An 18,449-nucleotide genomic window follows, 5' to 3' on the forward strand; every position below is an offset into this window, starting at 1 on the left:
AAAAGATTTTAAATAATATTGTATGTAGTTTCAAATAAATTATTTATTGATATTAATAATACGGCAAAATAAATAATTTCACAACAAAAAACAAAAAAAGTAAATTAACAGAAAACATTAAAATGATTGTAATGATAATCAAATATACTAATTTAAATATTTAAATAAATTGATAATTTATTGATTAGTATTTATGGCAGTTTGTGCTTTTTCTTGTATAATTTTTTCAGCACGATAAACTTTCCAGCACACGAGAAAATCCCGCGCTAATTTAAAAAGAGTATAATAATTAGTTATTAATAATAATGTCATTGATAGAATTTGGTACCACTCGACAGCACGTAGTAGTATCAATAGTTGTACTGATACTAACAGCAATTGTAATCCCAGCAATGAACATAAGAGCATTGTTGGATTATTAAAAAGTGTCTGAAATATAAATTTAATATTTTTATATCATTAAAATGTTTAGTCTAACATGTAATTGATTGTTAGTATTAATAATCTACCAAAAAATTTTATAGTTCAGATGTGAACCCATGATAAATTTGAAAATATAAATTATGTGGTATAGATAAAATTTAAAAATTTCTTACGTAAAATCGATAGTGACTCGAATTTCCAGGTTCGGCAGCAGTACAAAGACCATTAGATCGATAAAATTCTTTATTATGTTTAACTATCGATCCATGGGGCCAAAGTGTACTATCATTCCATGATTGTGCTGCTAAATGAACATTACGGCTGTCTATTTTAGACCATTTACCTAGATGTAGTGCTGCGCGATGTAATACATCACAATATCTATGAAAGATAAATTATTTAATTTAAACTTAAATTTCCATCTCGTTTTTTATCACTCATTTTTTAAAAATCTTTTGTGTAAAGATTTTCTTAAAACGGTTTCTTTTGCTGATGGAGTAAAATTTAGTGAAATTACCTGACTGGATAAGCTTGAGCAAAATGTGCACTTAATCTTCCGAGCCAAAATAGTACAATATGTTGAATAATCCACGACATATTAAAATGAAGATATTGAGGTACAAAAATAATTGGTGCTATCCCACAGACATAAGCGCTACCAGATGATGCAAAAAGAGCGCGTTTTAATCTACAGTTAAAGTCATATCGTAAACTTGATACTTCTGCTCTTATTGCTGATGCATTTAATGAACAATTATGTAAAGGTTTGTCTGAAAAAAAAAATCATTTATAAAGAAATATAACAAATTTACACTAATAATTACTGTCATTAATTTACATCAATTTACTGTCTTTAATTTCTATGGAATATCAATAGAAATCAATCAATAGAGAGATCGTACATCGTAGTGGGGGTCATGATTGAGGAGAAGTTCCGAGTTAATGGAATTCGACTAATAAATATTGAACGTTGGTTAATTTAAAATATTACCTAATAAAAATTTAGTTTTTCGATCTTCTTTGATGTATAATGGCGCACTCGTGATGTCAAAAAATGGATCAATACTCACACCGAACATGAAAAAATATACAGATATACTTCTAGGACATAATAAAAATAATTTTAGTTATCGGCAGTTAAATTGTTTATATTTAAAATTGCAAAGAAAGAAAAATACTTACGGATAGCAAAGGTAGAAGACCTTCATAGAATTGTGCCGTTGACTTATTAAATAAAGGCAAAATATTAATATCGCTAGTGTAATTACAAGTAAAATGATTCTAAAAATTAATTTTTGATTACATATTTTTTATACAATAAAGCAAAATTTATTTCTCATATTTATGATATTAAAAGTAGCAGACATTAAAAAATTTATTTCTCTAATATAAAAATGTTTCCAGGGCCAGTTTTCCAAACCCGTAAAAATAAACCACCCATACAGCATTCAAGTTGGATTGACTGTCTTACGATGTCTTTTTGAAGGCGTCCTCAAGAAGTCTTATTATGAGTTCTTAAAAGTGTCATTTTTAAGAACTCTTAATTAAAAGTTCTTAAAGACTCCATAAATAAGACGTCAGTTTTGTGACGTCTAAATGTATTCTTTTTTAAACTTCTTTATAAAGTCAAAATTAGGAGCTCCTCAAGACGTTATGGTAAATTCATACTGAAGTCTTATTTGCGAAGTCAGAAAAAAAGAACTCTTTTTAAAGACGTCTTACTAAGTTCACTAGATGGCTCATTCGACATCTTGAAAACTTCTTAAAGACTTCTTTAAGATGTTGATAAGACGTCTAAATTATAAATAGGAACTCATTCAGAACTCATCAAGACGTAATTTTGCTATCTAGGCAGGTTTAAAAAACTGGTCCTAAATTTCATATCAAAATCTTGAAAAAAAATTTTTACCCTACACATAATTTGTTTACTAAATTAAAAAATAATCTGATGTCTGCTACTTCCAGTATCATTATAACATTCATATATTTTACCTCATTACTTTTTGTGACATTGGTATCCATCTAACTGGACTAATTGAGTCAACCAATCGTCTCAGTAATGCATAAACAAATCGCCTAGTTATCATTGTTATTATAAATATAATTAGATAAGGATCTATAAGATAAAAATTCTGAAAAAACATAAATTAAAATTTTTGATAAAGTTTCAAGTTCTGTTCCTGATAAATAAACACTTTGTTTCATTTAATTACCATACTGTTGTCATTGTAAGACTGGGGTAACCACCAGACAGTGCGATATAAATTCAACAATTGTAAGCATGCCGCAATTACAGATATACCAAGAGAAATAGCTTCAAATATGAGCTGCTCATCAACTGGGACAGTCGGTATTGGTACATGTTTTGGTGCTAGAAGTTTATTTACATTATCGTTATATTTTTTATCATCATTTAATGATGATGAGTTCGTTGATACATTTGAGGTTACATTTGTTGTTACTGTTGTTGACAATGACTGCGATGGTGGAACTTGATAAATATTTAATGGTACACGTCCATTAAAATTACGATTTGAATTACGTCTCGCACTAGGCATAACGAGTCAAAATATAATAATTTTTAAATTTTCAGTCATTGATATTGATACGATTTGAATTATATTTGTATATTTTGCATCAAACATGTGAACTAAATGATACGTATGACCTGAAGTTGTGTAGGAGTGCAATCTTACCCCAATAGTCCCATTGACTGCAAGTTGACAGAAAACTACAGCAGGAATTTAACGTCAAGTTGATTGCTAAAATTTAAAATTCTGTTGTCTGTTAACGAGGATCATTAATTAGTTGCATTATTGATGGAAATTTTTTATTAAATTCTCTGACATTTTTTAATTTTTGTATAAACAAATAAAATGTAAGCAGAGTAAAAATTTAAAAATACGTATTTAAATATTTAAAAAATCAGTACGCGCGTTTTTTTAAATTTCATTATTCCAATTAATTAATTTACTTATTTTAAATTTTAAAATTGTCTTCTGCTACATTCACACTCATAAATTAAAATTGAAAATAAGCGCGTACTGATTTTTCTTTATCTAACTGTGTATTTTTTCGTATTTATTCATTCAAAAAGTTTAAAAATCGAAAGTTGTCATCTATAAATTCACACTTAAGGTTTCTTTAATAACTTTTTCAGCTATGACAATAAAAATCACTAGACAATCAACTAGAGTCCAAGTCCAAGTAAAAAAGAACTGCAGAAGTAGGGGTAAACATTAATAAGTCAGTGAATTCAATTCTTATTTGTTATCTAACCTGGGATTTTATTTGCGAGCGTAAATGTAATTGTCGCACTTCGCACTTACATGATAATCTAGGACTTGATATAAAAATATTTTCGCATATGGTTGCAATGGTTACTATTTAACCTAAAACTGCCGGTTCAAAAATAACTTCACAGAAATACAGATTTTAAATTTACATTTGCGATAATTGTCATTGATTATATCAATAATTAATTTTTTTCTATAACTTTTACAATTAAAAATTGAAAATGAGTGTCGACAATAATTGGAATGAAATTGAACAAGTAAAAAAAGAAAAACGTCACGAATTAATTCTGTCTGGTGCATCAATATCAGAAAAAATAAAATCATTCGGTTTAAGTGACGAATTATTTAATTGTGAAACGTTAAATTATTTGAATATCAGTCACACATGTCTTCAATTAATATCCGAAGAAATTGGCAGGTTAACAAATTTAACGACATTAGTATTGCATTCAAATCAACTGCTAAATATTCCGGTGACAGTAAAAAATTTGACAAAGTTAAAAATTCTTGACTGTTCATGCAATGAACTGACACTGGTACCTGATGAAATCACTTTGTTAACTCAACTGACGACTCTTAATTTGAATTCGAATTCGCTAAGTAAGTTGCCGTGTCTTAAAGCGAATGTTAAATTAAATACATTAGATTTGTCCAATAATAAATTTGATGTATTCCCGGACGTTTGCTATAATGATTTGAGTCATTTAGCTGAAGTGAAAATCAGCAAAAATAGTATTAGAGAAATTCCGGATGCTATTTCTGCACTGCCTTCATTGAAACATCTTGATGTCGCTGATAATTGTATCAAAGGTATGTCTGATTTCACTAGAACTATAATTTTAATTACTTTTTTTCCATCATTGAAAATCATATTGATTATTCGAGAAATCCTAGACAAATCCTAGAGAAAACCAAGAGAAAACTTAGAAAATTTTATTTCTCTGAAAATCCTAGACAAATCCTAGACAAATTAAATATCTATCTTCGTAATTTTATTCTATTCATCGCTTTTTGGCACTTTACTTACAGCTGTACCTGGTGAACTCGCCGATTGTCAAAAGTTAAAAGAACTTAACTTGAAAGGTAATAAACTAAATGATAAACGACTCGAGAAATTAATTGATCAGTGTAGAACAAAACAAATACTTGATTACGTAAATCAGCATTGCGAAAAATCGTCTAAAAGCAAAGGATCAAGTGGTAAAGAGAATAAAAGCAAGAGTAAGAAGAACACAAAAAATGACGGCCACAACAAAAATATTAACGATGAAACAATTGACAATTTAACGCATAAATTGAAAATAATCCACGTTAATAATGAGAGTCCTGTTATTAAAATAACTGAAAGCATAAAACAAGTACGTCCTCATATTGTTGGCTGCATCGTTAAAAATATCGCATTTACTGAAGAAAATTTCAAGAAATTTATTCAGTTGCAAACAAAATTACACGACGGTATTTGTGATAAAAGAAATGCTGCTACCATTGCGACACATGACTACGATTTAATAGTTCCAGGTAATATTTATTCAATATTTTTTATTTTATAATTACTAATGAAATCTAATTATTGTTTTCAGGAGATTTGACATTTACTGCAAAGGCGCCCACTGAGATTGAAATAAAACCATTGGGCCGCACAAAACTTTTCACAGCTGCTGAATTATTTAAACGTCTTCAGGTCGAAGCGGATAATTTACGACGTGAAAAGAAACGAAATGTTTACTCTGGGATTTACAAATATTTATATTTGATCGAAGGAAAGCCATTATTTCCATGCTTGGTAGATTCAGCGAATCAAGTGATATCGTTTCCGCCAATCACTAACAGCGACATTACAAAAATGAGTGTTAACACTAAAAATATGTTTATTGAAGTTACTGGTGTTACTTCTCAACAAATTTGCAGGTGAATATTTTTTTATTATTTTACAAAATGACATTAAGAGGCCGCTCATAAAATACGTCACAAAATTTTACCTTTTTAGCCCCCCCCCCCCTCCTATTATGAAGGATTTATGTAGAAATATTTATATATTTACAAATATATCACGTTTCTTTAGACCCCTCCCCCACCCCTTTATAAATGGGAACGTATTTTAAGACCGACCCCTAAGTAAGTGTGAAATTTGACTTTGATTCTACTGATTAAATTTTATGATAATTTTATGTTGGCAGAAATGTAATGGATGAATTTTTGAAAGAATTAATCACACAAGGGTTATGTTCATCAATGGAAAATTCAAACCAAACTTCAAACGCTCATAATTTGGAGGTCGAACAAGTAAAAGTCGTTGATATGGAGGGAAATTTGAAACATATTTATCCATCACGAGTTGATTTGAACTTCGATGATAAGATTAAAATTATAAGAGATTGATGATATATGAAGTGGTATAAGATCATATTTTTTCCATTACTGGTATTTAATAAAAAAATTTTTTTTCTATTTCTACTTGTATTAAATACAATAACTTATTGTTAATTTATTGTCAACTTTAAAAACGTGAATAAGAATACACATTTTCTAGGACATTTCATACAGAAGTTACATTTGAGCACCGGCGAGGTTTACTAAAAGCTATACTTTTTTTGAAAAATATTTCGTCATGACCACTACAATTTATCTTAATCTAGTTACTAATCGCTGTTATTATTTTTCAAAGTTTAGTTCTCGTATAGTTTAGCTTTTTGCAAATTTCGAATTTCAAAAATAGAAAATTAGATAAACTCAATGTATCATCATAATTTATATTAAACTTTTAGAAATGACCTATGAAAAAATAATGTACAAATAGGAAATAAAATATTTCTCAATTTTCCTAATTTCGTTATTTATAAATTTGAATAAAGAATTTACAAATGTGAATATATATTCTTATAATTTTAAAAAGTAAATCATTTCAAGTAGATTAGGTCCAAAAATTTACTCCAAGGGTTTTCTGGTGGATCGTAATGACAGGAAATTACTGCAATTTACGATAATTGCCGTAATTTACCGCAACATTCGGCATTGGGTCGGCAAATTTTCCACATTTTATGGAAATTAGCAGCAATGTGCGGTAACTTACGGCGCACGTTTTCGGTAAATAATAATAGGCCTTAGAGTCTATTGTCTGAGAAAATTTTCAAGCCTATTTTTTTATTTACCTAATGGTGCAAGATATAAAAAACTTTTTGTAAATTAAATTTTATGAAAAAAATGATCATTTTCCCGGGTAGCGCCACTTTTCTACATGGGTTTTTTTTTTAGTTTAGCTCCGTTTTTTAACAAACTGGTAGACAATGGTCCTAGTAGCCTACAATTTAGTGGCAACAATCATATATTTTTTATAAGAATTTTAATTTCCTAAAAAATACCAGTACTTTTACTTCATACTTTAGTTTTATGGCTCAAAATACGAATGGCACTTTTTAATTTTAAGAAGATCGTTTTCGGTTTGCGAATCGTTCTAAATAATTCCGTTTAGTTTTTTTTTTCTCCAAACTTTATGTAGCGTCATAATATCAACCTACAAGGAATAAGCAATCGATTTCTTGCTAAATATGGCTAAAAAGCAGCGATTACGCCTGCGTGAGAGTTTATTTTTACCTACATTTCACCATTTGTCTTCAGTCATTTATTAGAGTTCCAAGTGTTTAGTTTCCTATTTAATAAAAAGTACAATAGTAAAGTTCAAGACTAATTATTTTATATAATTTTTAATTTTAAGAACAAGAATCACAAAGATTAAGTATATAACTTACGTCATATTATTAGAAAAAAAAAAAGCAAATTATAAATCGTCAGTAATAAATATACGAATTTAGTATTAATAAAAGTTATAATTAAATAAATTAATCAACTGTATTATTTAATAAAGTTAAAGCTAAAAAAGCCCATAAGCTCCAATGTATAACGGTCGCCGTTACGAGGCGAGAACGAAAGTATGTCGTTACCCCGGGAGTGGAGCTTCCTTCAACAGGAAGCGAGGTCCTCAGTGGATGTACGAAATCCTCAAATGGGATCACAGGAGTATAATATCAGTGGCAGTACATCGGCGGTGGTCAACAACGAAAATTTGAATCAAAATTTACTGGGATCATTGCTTTCAATTCATTCAGCGCCAGTCTATGATTTAAATGCCCATAAAGATTCGCCAACCCGGCCGTCTGCGTCATTGATCCAAGCGACAGCTATTTCCACACCAGTCGTTCCGCCACATTCAAGTCCAGACGCTGATGAGGAAGACAATGATAATCTGCTGACCATTTCCAGTCTTACGGCGCGACCTCTAATTGCCAAATCTCGGGAAATTCGATCCTCGAAAAAATCTGCCATTAGAAAGAAATCCAAAGAACACAAGAGACCCAACAATGCCACGCTGGTGCCATTAGATGGTGGCTATGGTTGGGTCGTTGTCGGAGGAGCTTTCTTTGTACAATTTTGGGTCGCTGGACTGGTTAAATCTTACGGTGTTTTGTATGTCGAGGTCATGGAAACCTTTCAAGACTCAACGGCTGCTGTCGCTTCTTGGATTCCCGCTATTCTTTCTTGCCTTTGTCTTGCTCTAGGTGAGTTACGTCACCTATGACTATTTTTACTTAAAATCCAGTAATTGCCACTAAAGTTACAGTTCCCTATCAGAAAAATCCATATGGTTTCCTATAAAAAATCGACATAGATTCTTACGGGATGTCCCATGGAAATTCACACCATGCGAAATCCATATGAAAACCTATGAATCCTATAGGAACTCAAACCATACAAAAATTCAAATGGAAACAGTTTAGATTTCCATATGTTTTCGGATGGATTCCCATAAAAATCAGCAGAGATTCCTGTATAAATTCTTACGTAATTTCCCATGAAAATCCATCCTGTCTCACATCCATAGGAAAATCTAGTATGGATTCCTATAAGATTTTTGCTATAGTCTCCCATAGAAATCCAAATGGGAATTTAGTCTAAGTTCCTGTATAGGCAGACATGGGTCACCATACATAGAAACCCAGATTCCCATATGAATTTCTAATATGGAAATCTAAATATCCAAGTTCCTTTTTGTATGGGAATCCAGATACTTATGGTTTCCTATAATTCCGTACTTTCCTATGATACCCATGGATTTCTATGAATGCCCATAAAATCCTACATGGATTTTTTTGGTATTGTCATATTTTTCATTAGAATTTCTGTTTTATTTTAAGAAATTTTATTTATTTTTAAAAAATGATAAATTATAGGTTTTATAGTATTATTTTTGTAGTTATTGATAAGTTAGGTTATTTTGGTGAAGGTCAAGGTTCTCAAACCAATGATTTGCGTATAATTTTCTGGCATTGAAGCTCTCGCCGCGCATGAGTCTTCATTAAATATAGCATGGATGTCTCGTTCTTTCTATTTCATTGATTATTTTCGATTCCACGAAAATGTCAATTATCTTCTTTGATCTTACATATTTATTGTCATAGTTTTGAAATGTCATCATAAGCTATGACAGTGTAAATTTTACTCAGACTATCTAGATATAACATGGGGACGACCACAAGTGCACGTAAATCTAGACCAATTTTGAAAGCAAGTAATAGAAGCACCTAAAAGTTGCGGGAAAGAAACTTCTGGAACGAAAGTTACTTTCGTGGATAACAAGTTGACGTCAACTTACGTCTACGTCAACTTGACAGTACGGCCGTAGATTTTCATCCACTTGTAGTCAAGTCGATATCTGGGAACATCTGAATATGGGAATGCAGCTTAGATTCTTAATGGGAATGAATTCCCATATGGGTTCCTATAGAAATCCATGTTATATACCCATGGTTTTTATATAACTCAATACACTCCTATATTAATTCTTATGAATTCTTACATCGATTCCTATGGGTTCATTATTTTCAACAAAAAATTTTTTATTTCCATGGTGTTTTCGGGTGAATTCTCATATAGTTTACTATAGAAATCCAGCATAGATTCTTACATGGATTTCCATGGGAATTTACACCATTCTAAATCTATATGGGAACCAATTTTAGATTCCTATATTGACATACATGTTTTACCATGTATATAAAATTTTCACATAGAAATTCAAGTACCCAAATTCCTATAGGGATTTCCAGCATGGGAATCCAGGTATCCAAGTTCCCAAATGTATTTTTTTGCATGAGAATCCAATACCCATAATTTTCTACTTGGATTTCTACATAAATCTATACTTTCTATATCCCCATAGATCTTCATATAAATCCATAGTTTCCTATATGAATTTCTATAGATTCCCATATAATCCTGATTTTTCTAATTTGGATACTAATCATACTTTTTTCAAAATTGTAAATAAATCAAAAAACTGCCCGTAGGTTTAAAATTTTCAAACTTCTTTTTTCTATTTCAATTATCATTCAATAGTTCAAAGTACACTACAAAGTTTCCTTTTTGTATCTATCTCGAATTGCCTAGAGATCTTACTATCGCTCCGGAACTAGAGTAACTTTTAATCGAAACGTAGTTTTTAAATGAAAAATTTTCAAATTTGTTAAACATAATCCTTAATTTTTCACATTACAGCTCCAGTAACGAGTGTACTATGCCAAAAATACAGTTGTCGTTTAGTAGTCTTCATAGGCGGTTTATTTTGCGCCCTTGGATTAATAATAACATACTTTGCAACAAGTTTAATTCATCTATTTTTTACATTTGGAGTGTTGACCGGCATTGGAGGTGGTCTGTCTACAACTCCTGGTATCATAATAGTATCGCAATATTTTGACAAACACCGTGCGTTGGCTAACGGCGTTTGCGTTTCCGGGACAGCTGCTGGAAGCTTCGTATTTCCATTATTGATTGAAACGCTGGTGGCTAATTTTGGATTTCATGGGACTATTTTATTGTTAGGTGGTTGTATGCTTCATGTTTGTGTATCGGCGACTCTTTATCGGCCATTGGAAGACAACCCGGCTGCGATATTGCCGTCGAAGAGTCTCGAAATTAAAGAAGAAATAATCGCTTCGTCGATACCAAAGCAACAAAAACTCGAGCTTATTTTTGCAAATGAAAAGATTGAAAAAAATATATTGAATGATTTATTTCATCAAAACGTAACGTCAGTTGAGTTGACTGACAGTGAAGAAGAAAAAGATATTATGGGCGAAGGTTTGAAAATGAAACCAATATCGAAAATACGAAGCTCAAGTATTTTACACAGCGTTGAAGATTTGTCAACTGATTCAACGTGTGTTTACAAAGCCCGCGTATCATTGAAATCTTTGAAATTATCATCTGCACCTACTGTGAATTCACCATGTGCTAAAGAACCACCAGTTCCTGATGATGAAAAGATTGAACAGAATGGAAAATTATACAAAAAAATAATGCGGTATTTGGATATTAGTCTGTTGAAGAATCCACAATTTATCATGATGTGTCTCTCCGTTAGTTTAATGAGCACTGGCAGTCCATACATGTTGTATTATTTGCCAGCTTATGTACATGCTGCGGGCTACACTAAATCAGAAGCTGGATATTTAGTTGCTATTTCTGCGGCGCTTGATCTTTGCGGGCGACTTGGGCTTGGCTGGCTATCAGATCTACAACTTTTTGACCGAAGAAAAGGTTATATTGGAAGGTTAATATTTAAATTTGATAATAGACATTGTAATTATGCCTGATTAAGAAAAGCGATTTTCAATCATTAAAAATTTTTTAATCGCTTCTACTTTTTAATTTTCATTGAGAATTCAAAAATATTTAAAAAAACTTCAAATCTTTTCTAATCACTTTTCTGAATCAGGGCAATAGAAATAATTACAGCCGTTAGAAATGAAGTATTTTAGAAGATTAAACATGAAAACATCATTTTTTTAGCATCGTTGGTGCCGGAGTTGCTGTACTGGCAATTCCAATGGCACATTCGTTCTACGTACTGGCTTGCTCAGTTGGAATGTACGGATTATGCCTCGGATGTTGGTTTTTATTGGTACCAGTTCTTCTTGCTGATCAATACGGAACAGACAAAATTTCTTCAAGTTATGGACTTGTTAGAATGTTTCAAAGTATAGGAGCAATTTCAGTTCCACCACTCGCTGGTAAAAATATTGATTTTACTTACGCTTTTACTCTTTTTTCTTCATTTTTTATATTCAAATTTAATTACATTGCCCTAAATTTTTATTAATGCATATCTTCTTTTAGGTTATCTTCGGGATATCACCGGAAGTTATAGCGTTTGTTTTTTTTGCATGGGCACTTGCATGGTACTCGGAGGGTTACCTTTATTACTTGTGCCTGTCGAAACTCAAAAACTGACTAAATTAAAAGATAATGCATCAGACATTAAAACTACACAAATAAATCAAGATCAAGAATAAAAAATTTTCCTTTTTGTACTGATTAAGAAGAAGAAAAAAAGGAAGTAAAAAGTTTTATTATGTATTTAATCACCTAATATAAACTTTACATTTTATTGATTTATCAGTAAATTTTAGTTTTCGTAATAAGTAATATAAAAATTTATTAATTTAATTTCTATTTTTATAATTTCTTCTTTATTGTAATCAATAAAATTAACTGTAATTTGAAAATTGAATATAAATATTGAATGAAAATATTACAAAAGCAATGCGCCTGTGCTGATACATACACAGAAAAAAATTTACTTGGTTCAAAAAGAATTTGCTTGGATTAAGAAAATTACGAAGAAAAAATTTTCAACTCAAGAAAATTTATTTCGTAATGATTTTTTTTCGGTGTTACGTAACTTTATTTTAAAACGAAAATTATTGCAAATATATATGAATATATTAAATTAAAAAATTGGATTTGAAAAATTTTGATTGTAAACAAAATTTTAGGCGGAATGTTTATAGAAAAATTCAAAAAAAGTGGATACTAATTATGACAGATCTAATTTTGATTTTAAATTCGAGCTAAGAATTATTTTCTCATGAATTTTGACTTCTTTAATTGAAAAAAATTTTTTTTTAAAAGAAAAATATGATTTTCTTGGGATGAATTTTTCTAAATTTTGGGTGGAGAGTAAATATTCTTGCTTCAGGACAATAAAATTTTTTATGAACAACTTGAAAATATTTGATTCAAGAATAAATATTCTTTCACTAAAAGTGAAATACTTGAAGAATTTTTTTAAATTAAAAAAATTAAGTGACGCTAACTTAGAGTCGCGTATTCAAGAAAAAAATTTTCCAGGCCAGTAATTTTTTGTCTGTGTATAAGAGTAGAAAAATTTATCATTTGAAAATGAAAAGAAAAAAATAAATTTGATAGTTAATATTCGATTTTTGAAACATGAAATTTTAACATATTGTTTATTAATGACGTTTTCAGGTGTTCACTCTGAGCTACTCTGATCAAAGATTAACGGAAAATAGCAAATGTTTTACTAATTTAGCAGACTTTTAATTCTGATCGACTATCCAGTGAGACGTTGAATTTAAAAAATTGTAAATAATAAATTTTTGTTTGCACTGAAATTTAAATTAACAACAAAAATAAAGGATCCATAAAAATTGAATACTCTAGTATTTAGCGAAAAATTTATCAATTCATGAAATAGCTGTAGAAAAAAAAAAAATAAATAAAACAGAAACGAAAAATTTCACTTAAAAATTTGAATAGAAATTTAGAATTTCATTAATTTGTGTATAATTTTAGAACGTAAATTATTTGAGCGTTGAGTAAAAATCGGTGATAGATTATTTTTACTTGGAGTTGTCCAGAGTTCGCAAATGAAAATGCCACATATGTGCTCTGATTAAAAACTCTGATTGGAAAATTCTAATAAGAAATTTCCAATTGACTTTCGATTGAATCTGATTAAAAAATTTTGATCGGATTTGATTGGAAAATTTAATTTAATCGGATACTTGGAACTCTCCTGAGAAATTCTAATTGAATGTTTATTTCCAATTGAATCTGATAGAAATCCGATTGAGTTTAAATCAGATTCAATTGGAGTTTTTAATCAGATTGATTAAAAATACTAATTTTATGAAAATGTATTCATTTTTAAATCAAATGGATCCTTGTTTAGAAATGAAATAAAACACAAAATATAAAGTTACAAAACGATAGAAAATCAAAGAAAAGTTTTTGTAAAACAAAAAATTATGGCACTGCAGTTAGCAGACAGTTAGTAACTACGATAAGTTACCGCAAAACTTATGGTGAATGAACGGACAAAAGTTACGATGAAAAATTAACAGTGTACTTAAAATAAATTAGAAAAAAAAAATGTAAAAATAAATTCATGTTTTTTTTTTTTTTTATATTTTTCTACTGTATTGCTTAATACATATTTTTTTTTTTTTTTTTTTTTCATATGTTATTATTTGAATTGAGTTGAAATTCAAATTTTAAATTTTTATCTGTAAAAAAAATGATTACTCAAAAGACTCGTAACGATAAGTGATCATTTTCTCGATTACAAAGTATTTTTTTTCAATTTGATAAGTATATCTTTATTTTTAGTCATAAATCATAGTTATAAATATAAATAATAATTGTATAAAATTAAATTGTCGATCGCATGACAAACTGTGATTGTCGCATATAAATGATAAACAAATAAATAAGAAATGAACAACGTAACAACATTCGTCTATTTAATTCGACAGAAAGTATCAAATTATTTAATTTGTTAGATAAAACATGATGACATTTTACACCATATATAAATTTATCTGCATGTAAAAGCGCGAAACTTGACTGATCCCTATACACTAACTGTTAGAACGATAAAATTTAAATTTTAAGCGGAAACTTTTTAAAAAAATTGAAAATCTAAAAGTGAATATTTGAATTACTTTTTAAATCAAGATTAAAGATTTTAATTTTTGAGTTTTATAATTTTTTCCTCAACAATAAACACATTTAGGACCAAATTTTTTTTTCATACTGAATTTTTGCTATTAAATTCACCATATTGTCAATTTACGTGTTGCATTTTGACGTTTAATGTTCAAAAAATTAATTAAAGATAAGAAGTCGATTTCTTTTTAGTTTCTTGTTAAAATCAAAATTTTCAACTCACCGGCTTTTGTACATTTTTTATTTCTTCATTTTTTTTTAATTTTTAAAAAAATTTTCAATCATAACAGAATTTCCGGATTTTAAATTTCTAATTACGTTTTAAATAAATTAATAGGAATATAAAATTCAAAAATTTGTTGAGTATAGCCCAGCCTAAGAGTAAAGTGACTAGTCTGATCTGAAGTCAACAAACAACTAACAATTTCTGACGAATGTGAATGAAGCAGACATTGGACAAATTTAAAATTATAAATAAACAGGAAAAATAATTTACAAAATGATATTTATAAAAAATGCACTTATTAATTTCAAAATTATCTAAATGCGCATTTTTTTAAACTTTAATTTATTATTTATTTACTGGATTTTTTTATAATTTTTAATTTGTCTAATGTCTGCTACATTCACGCATCAATTTTTGAATTTTTTTCCCAACAGATCAGTTGCAAAAAAAAAAAAAACTAAAAATATGTACATGTAGAAAATTGAAAAATACTAAAAGAGCATTTATCGTTTTTAAAAAAAATTCAAAAATTATTAAACGTCGGTTTACTTTAGTATCGATTTTGATTCCAGTCAGATGTGATCATCAGAAACTTACCGCTTTTTCATCGACTGATGCAGGACTACCAAAAAAAATAACATAACAAATCAATTATATTTTGGTGGGAAAAAATTGAAATAAAAAATGTAATTTTATTCTAGATTTAATGTTAACTAATTGTTTTAAATTATTGGAGGTTAAAGCTGGAGTTAAACGCGGGAAATTTAAAAAAAAAAAAACAAAACTTTAAATATTCTAAATGAAATAAAATATACATTTTTTCTTGTACAATTTATGGAATCAATTAAATAAAAAAAAAAAATTCTCATGATCAAAGTACTTGTCATGTTCAATTTAAATAATTAATCTAGCCTTTAAGTACAATGCATTACTTTAGGGTACTTACACAATGACAAAATATATGACATAAAATAAATGAAAAAATTTTATCTTTACATCATTTTACAAGTTTCAGAAATTATTTTTCTATTTAATTCTTCTTTTATATTTTTTTTTTTTTTTTCTTTGATAAACTCAACTTTTTTTAGTCATTTCACTAGGAAAATATATTTTTTTCAAGTTCTTTTATCATAAAAGCGTATTATTTAATATACTATTATCGATTTATTTTATTTAGTTTCATTTTTAAATATTTACATAATTTTGTAAAAATTTCCCCATAAAATTTTTTGTTATACAATAATTTATTTTACCATAATAAGCAAAACTTGGCAGTCATGTCTAATATTGCACTTGGACCTCGTCGATTGGAGCAAAAGTATGTTATTGAATAACTTGTTGCTCAATTCATACCAGTCAACTATCATGTTTAGGTGAACTAGCGAAATTGCGATTCGAGTTGACATAAAATGACATTGAATATTAAATCTGGATATTTTATTACAGAACCGATGGTACTCGAATCGCATTCTCCACTATTCCAGCTGTAAAAAAAGTCCTGTCAAACTGACCATTGGACTTTCATATATTTACATAACATATGTGTATAATAACACATTTTGCTACTTAATATAAATTCATTATAGTGATTTAGGTTGAAAGTGAAAATATAAAGACAAGTGTATAAATTTTGGTAAATCACTTATATATTTTATCTAAATTTTCTTTATTATTTTTTATTTTTCATTATATTACAGTAGGACCCCGTTATAAGACTATCAGTTTCTCGCGATACCTGCTTTATAAAAAAGAATGATAGTCTTATAATGAGGTCCGACTGTACCAGCATCGAAACTTCTTCAGTGTCTACAGCCGTAACAAACTAATTTCAGTCTAAGGCTGCGAACAAATAGGGCAGAGGTACCGATTTTGGTTTCTGATTGCTGACACTGGAATTTTAAGTTCTAATGCACGCAATAAAAAAAAAGTCTGTGACATAATGAAACACGATTTCAAACTGTGGATGTCAGTCCTTGCTTACAGCTTGGCAGCCAATTTCACCCTGGTCTGAAGTCGTTTCGTTTCATTCCTTATCATACAATATACTTTTTTTTAAATTTGTAATTATTATTGTAAGGGAAGAGACCCAGTACTCAATCGGTTACCAGTTCTCTGATCATGTTCTAGTTCTTTGGTCAAGTATTGGGTCTCTTACCTTACTGGGGTGGTCAGGTACTAGTTTCCTGATCGGGTACCAAGTCTTTTATATTATTAAGGCAAATAAAAATATTAATATTTTTTAGAATTCATTTGAATGAAAATGATGAAAAAGTGTACGGAATTGAAACTTCAAATGCCTTGGGGTCATATTGCTGCCACTGCTTGGGGATCACCTGAAAAAAAACCTGTTCTGGTGGTTCATGGAACTTTAGACAACGCTGGATCATTCACTAGACTTATTCAGTTATTGCCAGACGAATACTACTTTATTGCCATTGATTTACCAGGTCATGGATTGTCTAGTCACTTCCCTCCAGGAATAAATTTAGACTTCTTCAATTTCATTCTTGCTATCAAATACGTTTTGACTGAACTAAACTGGAAAACTTGTACATATATTGGTCACAGTTTTGGAGGACAGTTAGGAATTATGTTCAGTGTATTGTTTCCAGATATACTAGAAAAAATAATAAGTTTTGATGCAATATTCCCACGGATTGTTAATGAAAAATTTTTGGTATCAAGAATCAAAGAAGTAAATGACGCGACGTTATCAGAATTTTATAACGAATCGCCAGTTCGTTTCTACACAAAAGATCAAGTATTGGATGCATTACAAAATCGCAGGCAATTTTCTTTGAATGAAAAAGCTGCTCAAGCATTATTTGAACGAGCGGTAACTAAAGTTGGTGATAAATTTAAATATAATCGAGATTCTAGAATGAAGCCAATGGTCTACCCAAATTTGAACCACGATCAATATTTGGAATTCATTAAACATCTTAAAGTACCAGCGATAGTAATTTTATCTAGCAATTCTTGGTTCAATTTATCGAAAGAATTTCATAATAATTTAGAGTTTTTCAAAACATTAATTCCAGCAACTTGGATTATCAAAGTCGTTGAGGGAAATCATGACTTACATAACAACAATCCTGAAAGAGTCTCGTCGATTGTATCTGCGTACTTAGACAGTAATACCAAAAGTAAATTATAATTGATGGTTTTTGTAAAGTATTAATTTCCGGTCTGTATTTAAGTAATTTTATTGAGCTTTATCATCGGAAAATATTAAAAACTTAAGACATTTTGAATTGAAACAAAAAATTCTAAATGTCCTGACTTTTCTCAGGTGGTAAAAGTTAATAAAATTCAATTAATAGTACAATATAATTGTAGAGTAAATATTTATTGTGGTAAGAGGTCGTGTAAATGTTAGGTATTAGTTAATTTAAAAAAAAAGCAATTATATTATAATTTTATACGAAGTTTTGTTATTGATACTAATGCTTTACTGATATTTTATATTTTCGAACACTTTATTATGCACATGAAGGATAGAAGCACCGGGTTTGGATTTAAATATATGAAAATAAATTTAAAAAATACATATGTGATTATGGTTTAATTACTATTATGATGTTATGTTTGTCATGTTAAATGTAAAAATAAAATTTAATGATCAGCATCAGTTTATATTTATTCACGGCCTGTATTTTTTTGTGTTGATTAAATTAAATAATTTTTTTCATAGTAAT

General features: G+C 29.1%; 4 protein-coding genes across 7 annotated transcripts; 3 read left to right on the forward strand and 1 right to left on the reverse strand.

Moving 5' to 3' along the window:
* Positions 1–25: 25 nt before the first annotated feature.
* Positions 26–14,914, reverse strand: LOC103570258 (transmembrane protein 39A). 2 transcript variants are annotated; one of them, XM_014442114.2, is made up of 8 exons: positions 14,749–14,914; positions 2,637–3,185; positions 2,416–2,555; positions 1,606–1,704; positions 1,415–1,524; positions 941–1,193; positions 597–804; positions 26–429 (listed from the first exon to the last, which is right to left on the reverse strand). In XM_014442114.2, the coding sequence occupies exons 2-8, from the start codon at positions 2,979–2,981 to the stop codon at positions 178–180; spliced, it is 1,407 nt and encodes a 468-aa protein (XP_014297600.1). In that variant the 5' UTR covers positions 2,982–3,185; positions 14,749–14,914; the 3' UTR covers positions 26–177. The 2 variants fall into 2 exon arrangements, with proteins under 2 accessions (XP_014297600.1, XP_053593980.1); XM_053738005.1 differs by having other exon boundaries at positions 28–429; positions 1,415–1,521; positions 14,749–14,913.
* Positions 3,625–6,540, forward strand: LOC103570259 (leucine-rich repeat-containing protein 47). 2 transcript variants are annotated; one of them, XM_008547952.2, is made up of 5 exons: positions 3,625–4,529; positions 4,749–5,237; positions 5,300–5,627; positions 5,897–6,140; positions 6,250–6,540. In XM_008547952.2, exons 1-4 carry the CDS (start codon positions 3,941–3,943, stop codon positions 6,096–6,098), a joined length of 1,608 nt encoding a protein of 535 aa, XP_008546174.1. In that variant the 5' UTR covers positions 3,625–3,940; the 3' UTR covers positions 6,099–6,140; positions 6,250–6,540. The 2 variants fall into 2 exon arrangements, with proteins under 2 accessions (XP_008546174.1, XP_008546173.1); XM_008547951.2 differs by lacking the exon at positions 6,250–6,540 and having other exon boundaries at positions 5,897–6,167.
* Positions 6,603–13,936, forward strand: LOC103570261 (monocarboxylate transporter 12). Its single transcript, XM_008547954.3, has 5 exons — positions 6,603–7,503; positions 7,582–8,272; positions 10,269–11,325; positions 11,565–11,785; positions 11,892–13,936. The coding sequence occupies exons 2-5, from the start codon at positions 7,648–7,650 to the stop codon at positions 12,065–12,067; spliced, it is 2,079 nt and encodes a 692-aa protein (XP_008546176.1). The 5' UTR covers positions 6,603–7,503; positions 7,582–7,647; the 3' UTR covers positions 12,068–13,936.
* A 975-nt stretch (positions 14,915–15,889) lies between the features above and the next one.
* LOC103570257 (serine hydrolase-like protein) lies at positions 15,890–18,379 on the forward strand. Of its 2 annotated transcripts, XM_008547949.3 has the most exons (3): positions 15,890–16,124; positions 16,198–16,384; positions 16,995–18,379. In XM_008547949.3, exon 3 carries the CDS (start codon positions 17,006–17,008, stop codon positions 17,906–17,908), a length of 903 nt encoding a protein of 300 aa, XP_008546171.1. In that variant the 5' UTR covers positions 15,890–16,124; positions 16,198–16,384; positions 16,995–17,005; the 3' UTR covers positions 17,909–18,379. The 2 variants fall into 2 exon arrangements, with proteins under 2 accessions (XP_008546171.1, XP_053593981.1); XM_053738006.1 differs by having other exon boundaries at positions 15,890–16,384.
* The last annotated feature ends 70 nt before the right edge of the window (positions 18,380–18,449 follow it).

The sequence above is a fragment of the Microplitis demolitor genome, chromosome 4 (genome assembly GCF_026212275.2).
Source record: "Microplitis demolitor isolate Queensland-Clemson2020A chromosome 4, iyMicDemo2.1a, whole genome shotgun sequence".
Taxonomy (NCBI): Eukaryota; Metazoa; Arthropoda; class Insecta; order Hymenoptera; family Braconidae; genus Microplitis; species Microplitis demolitor.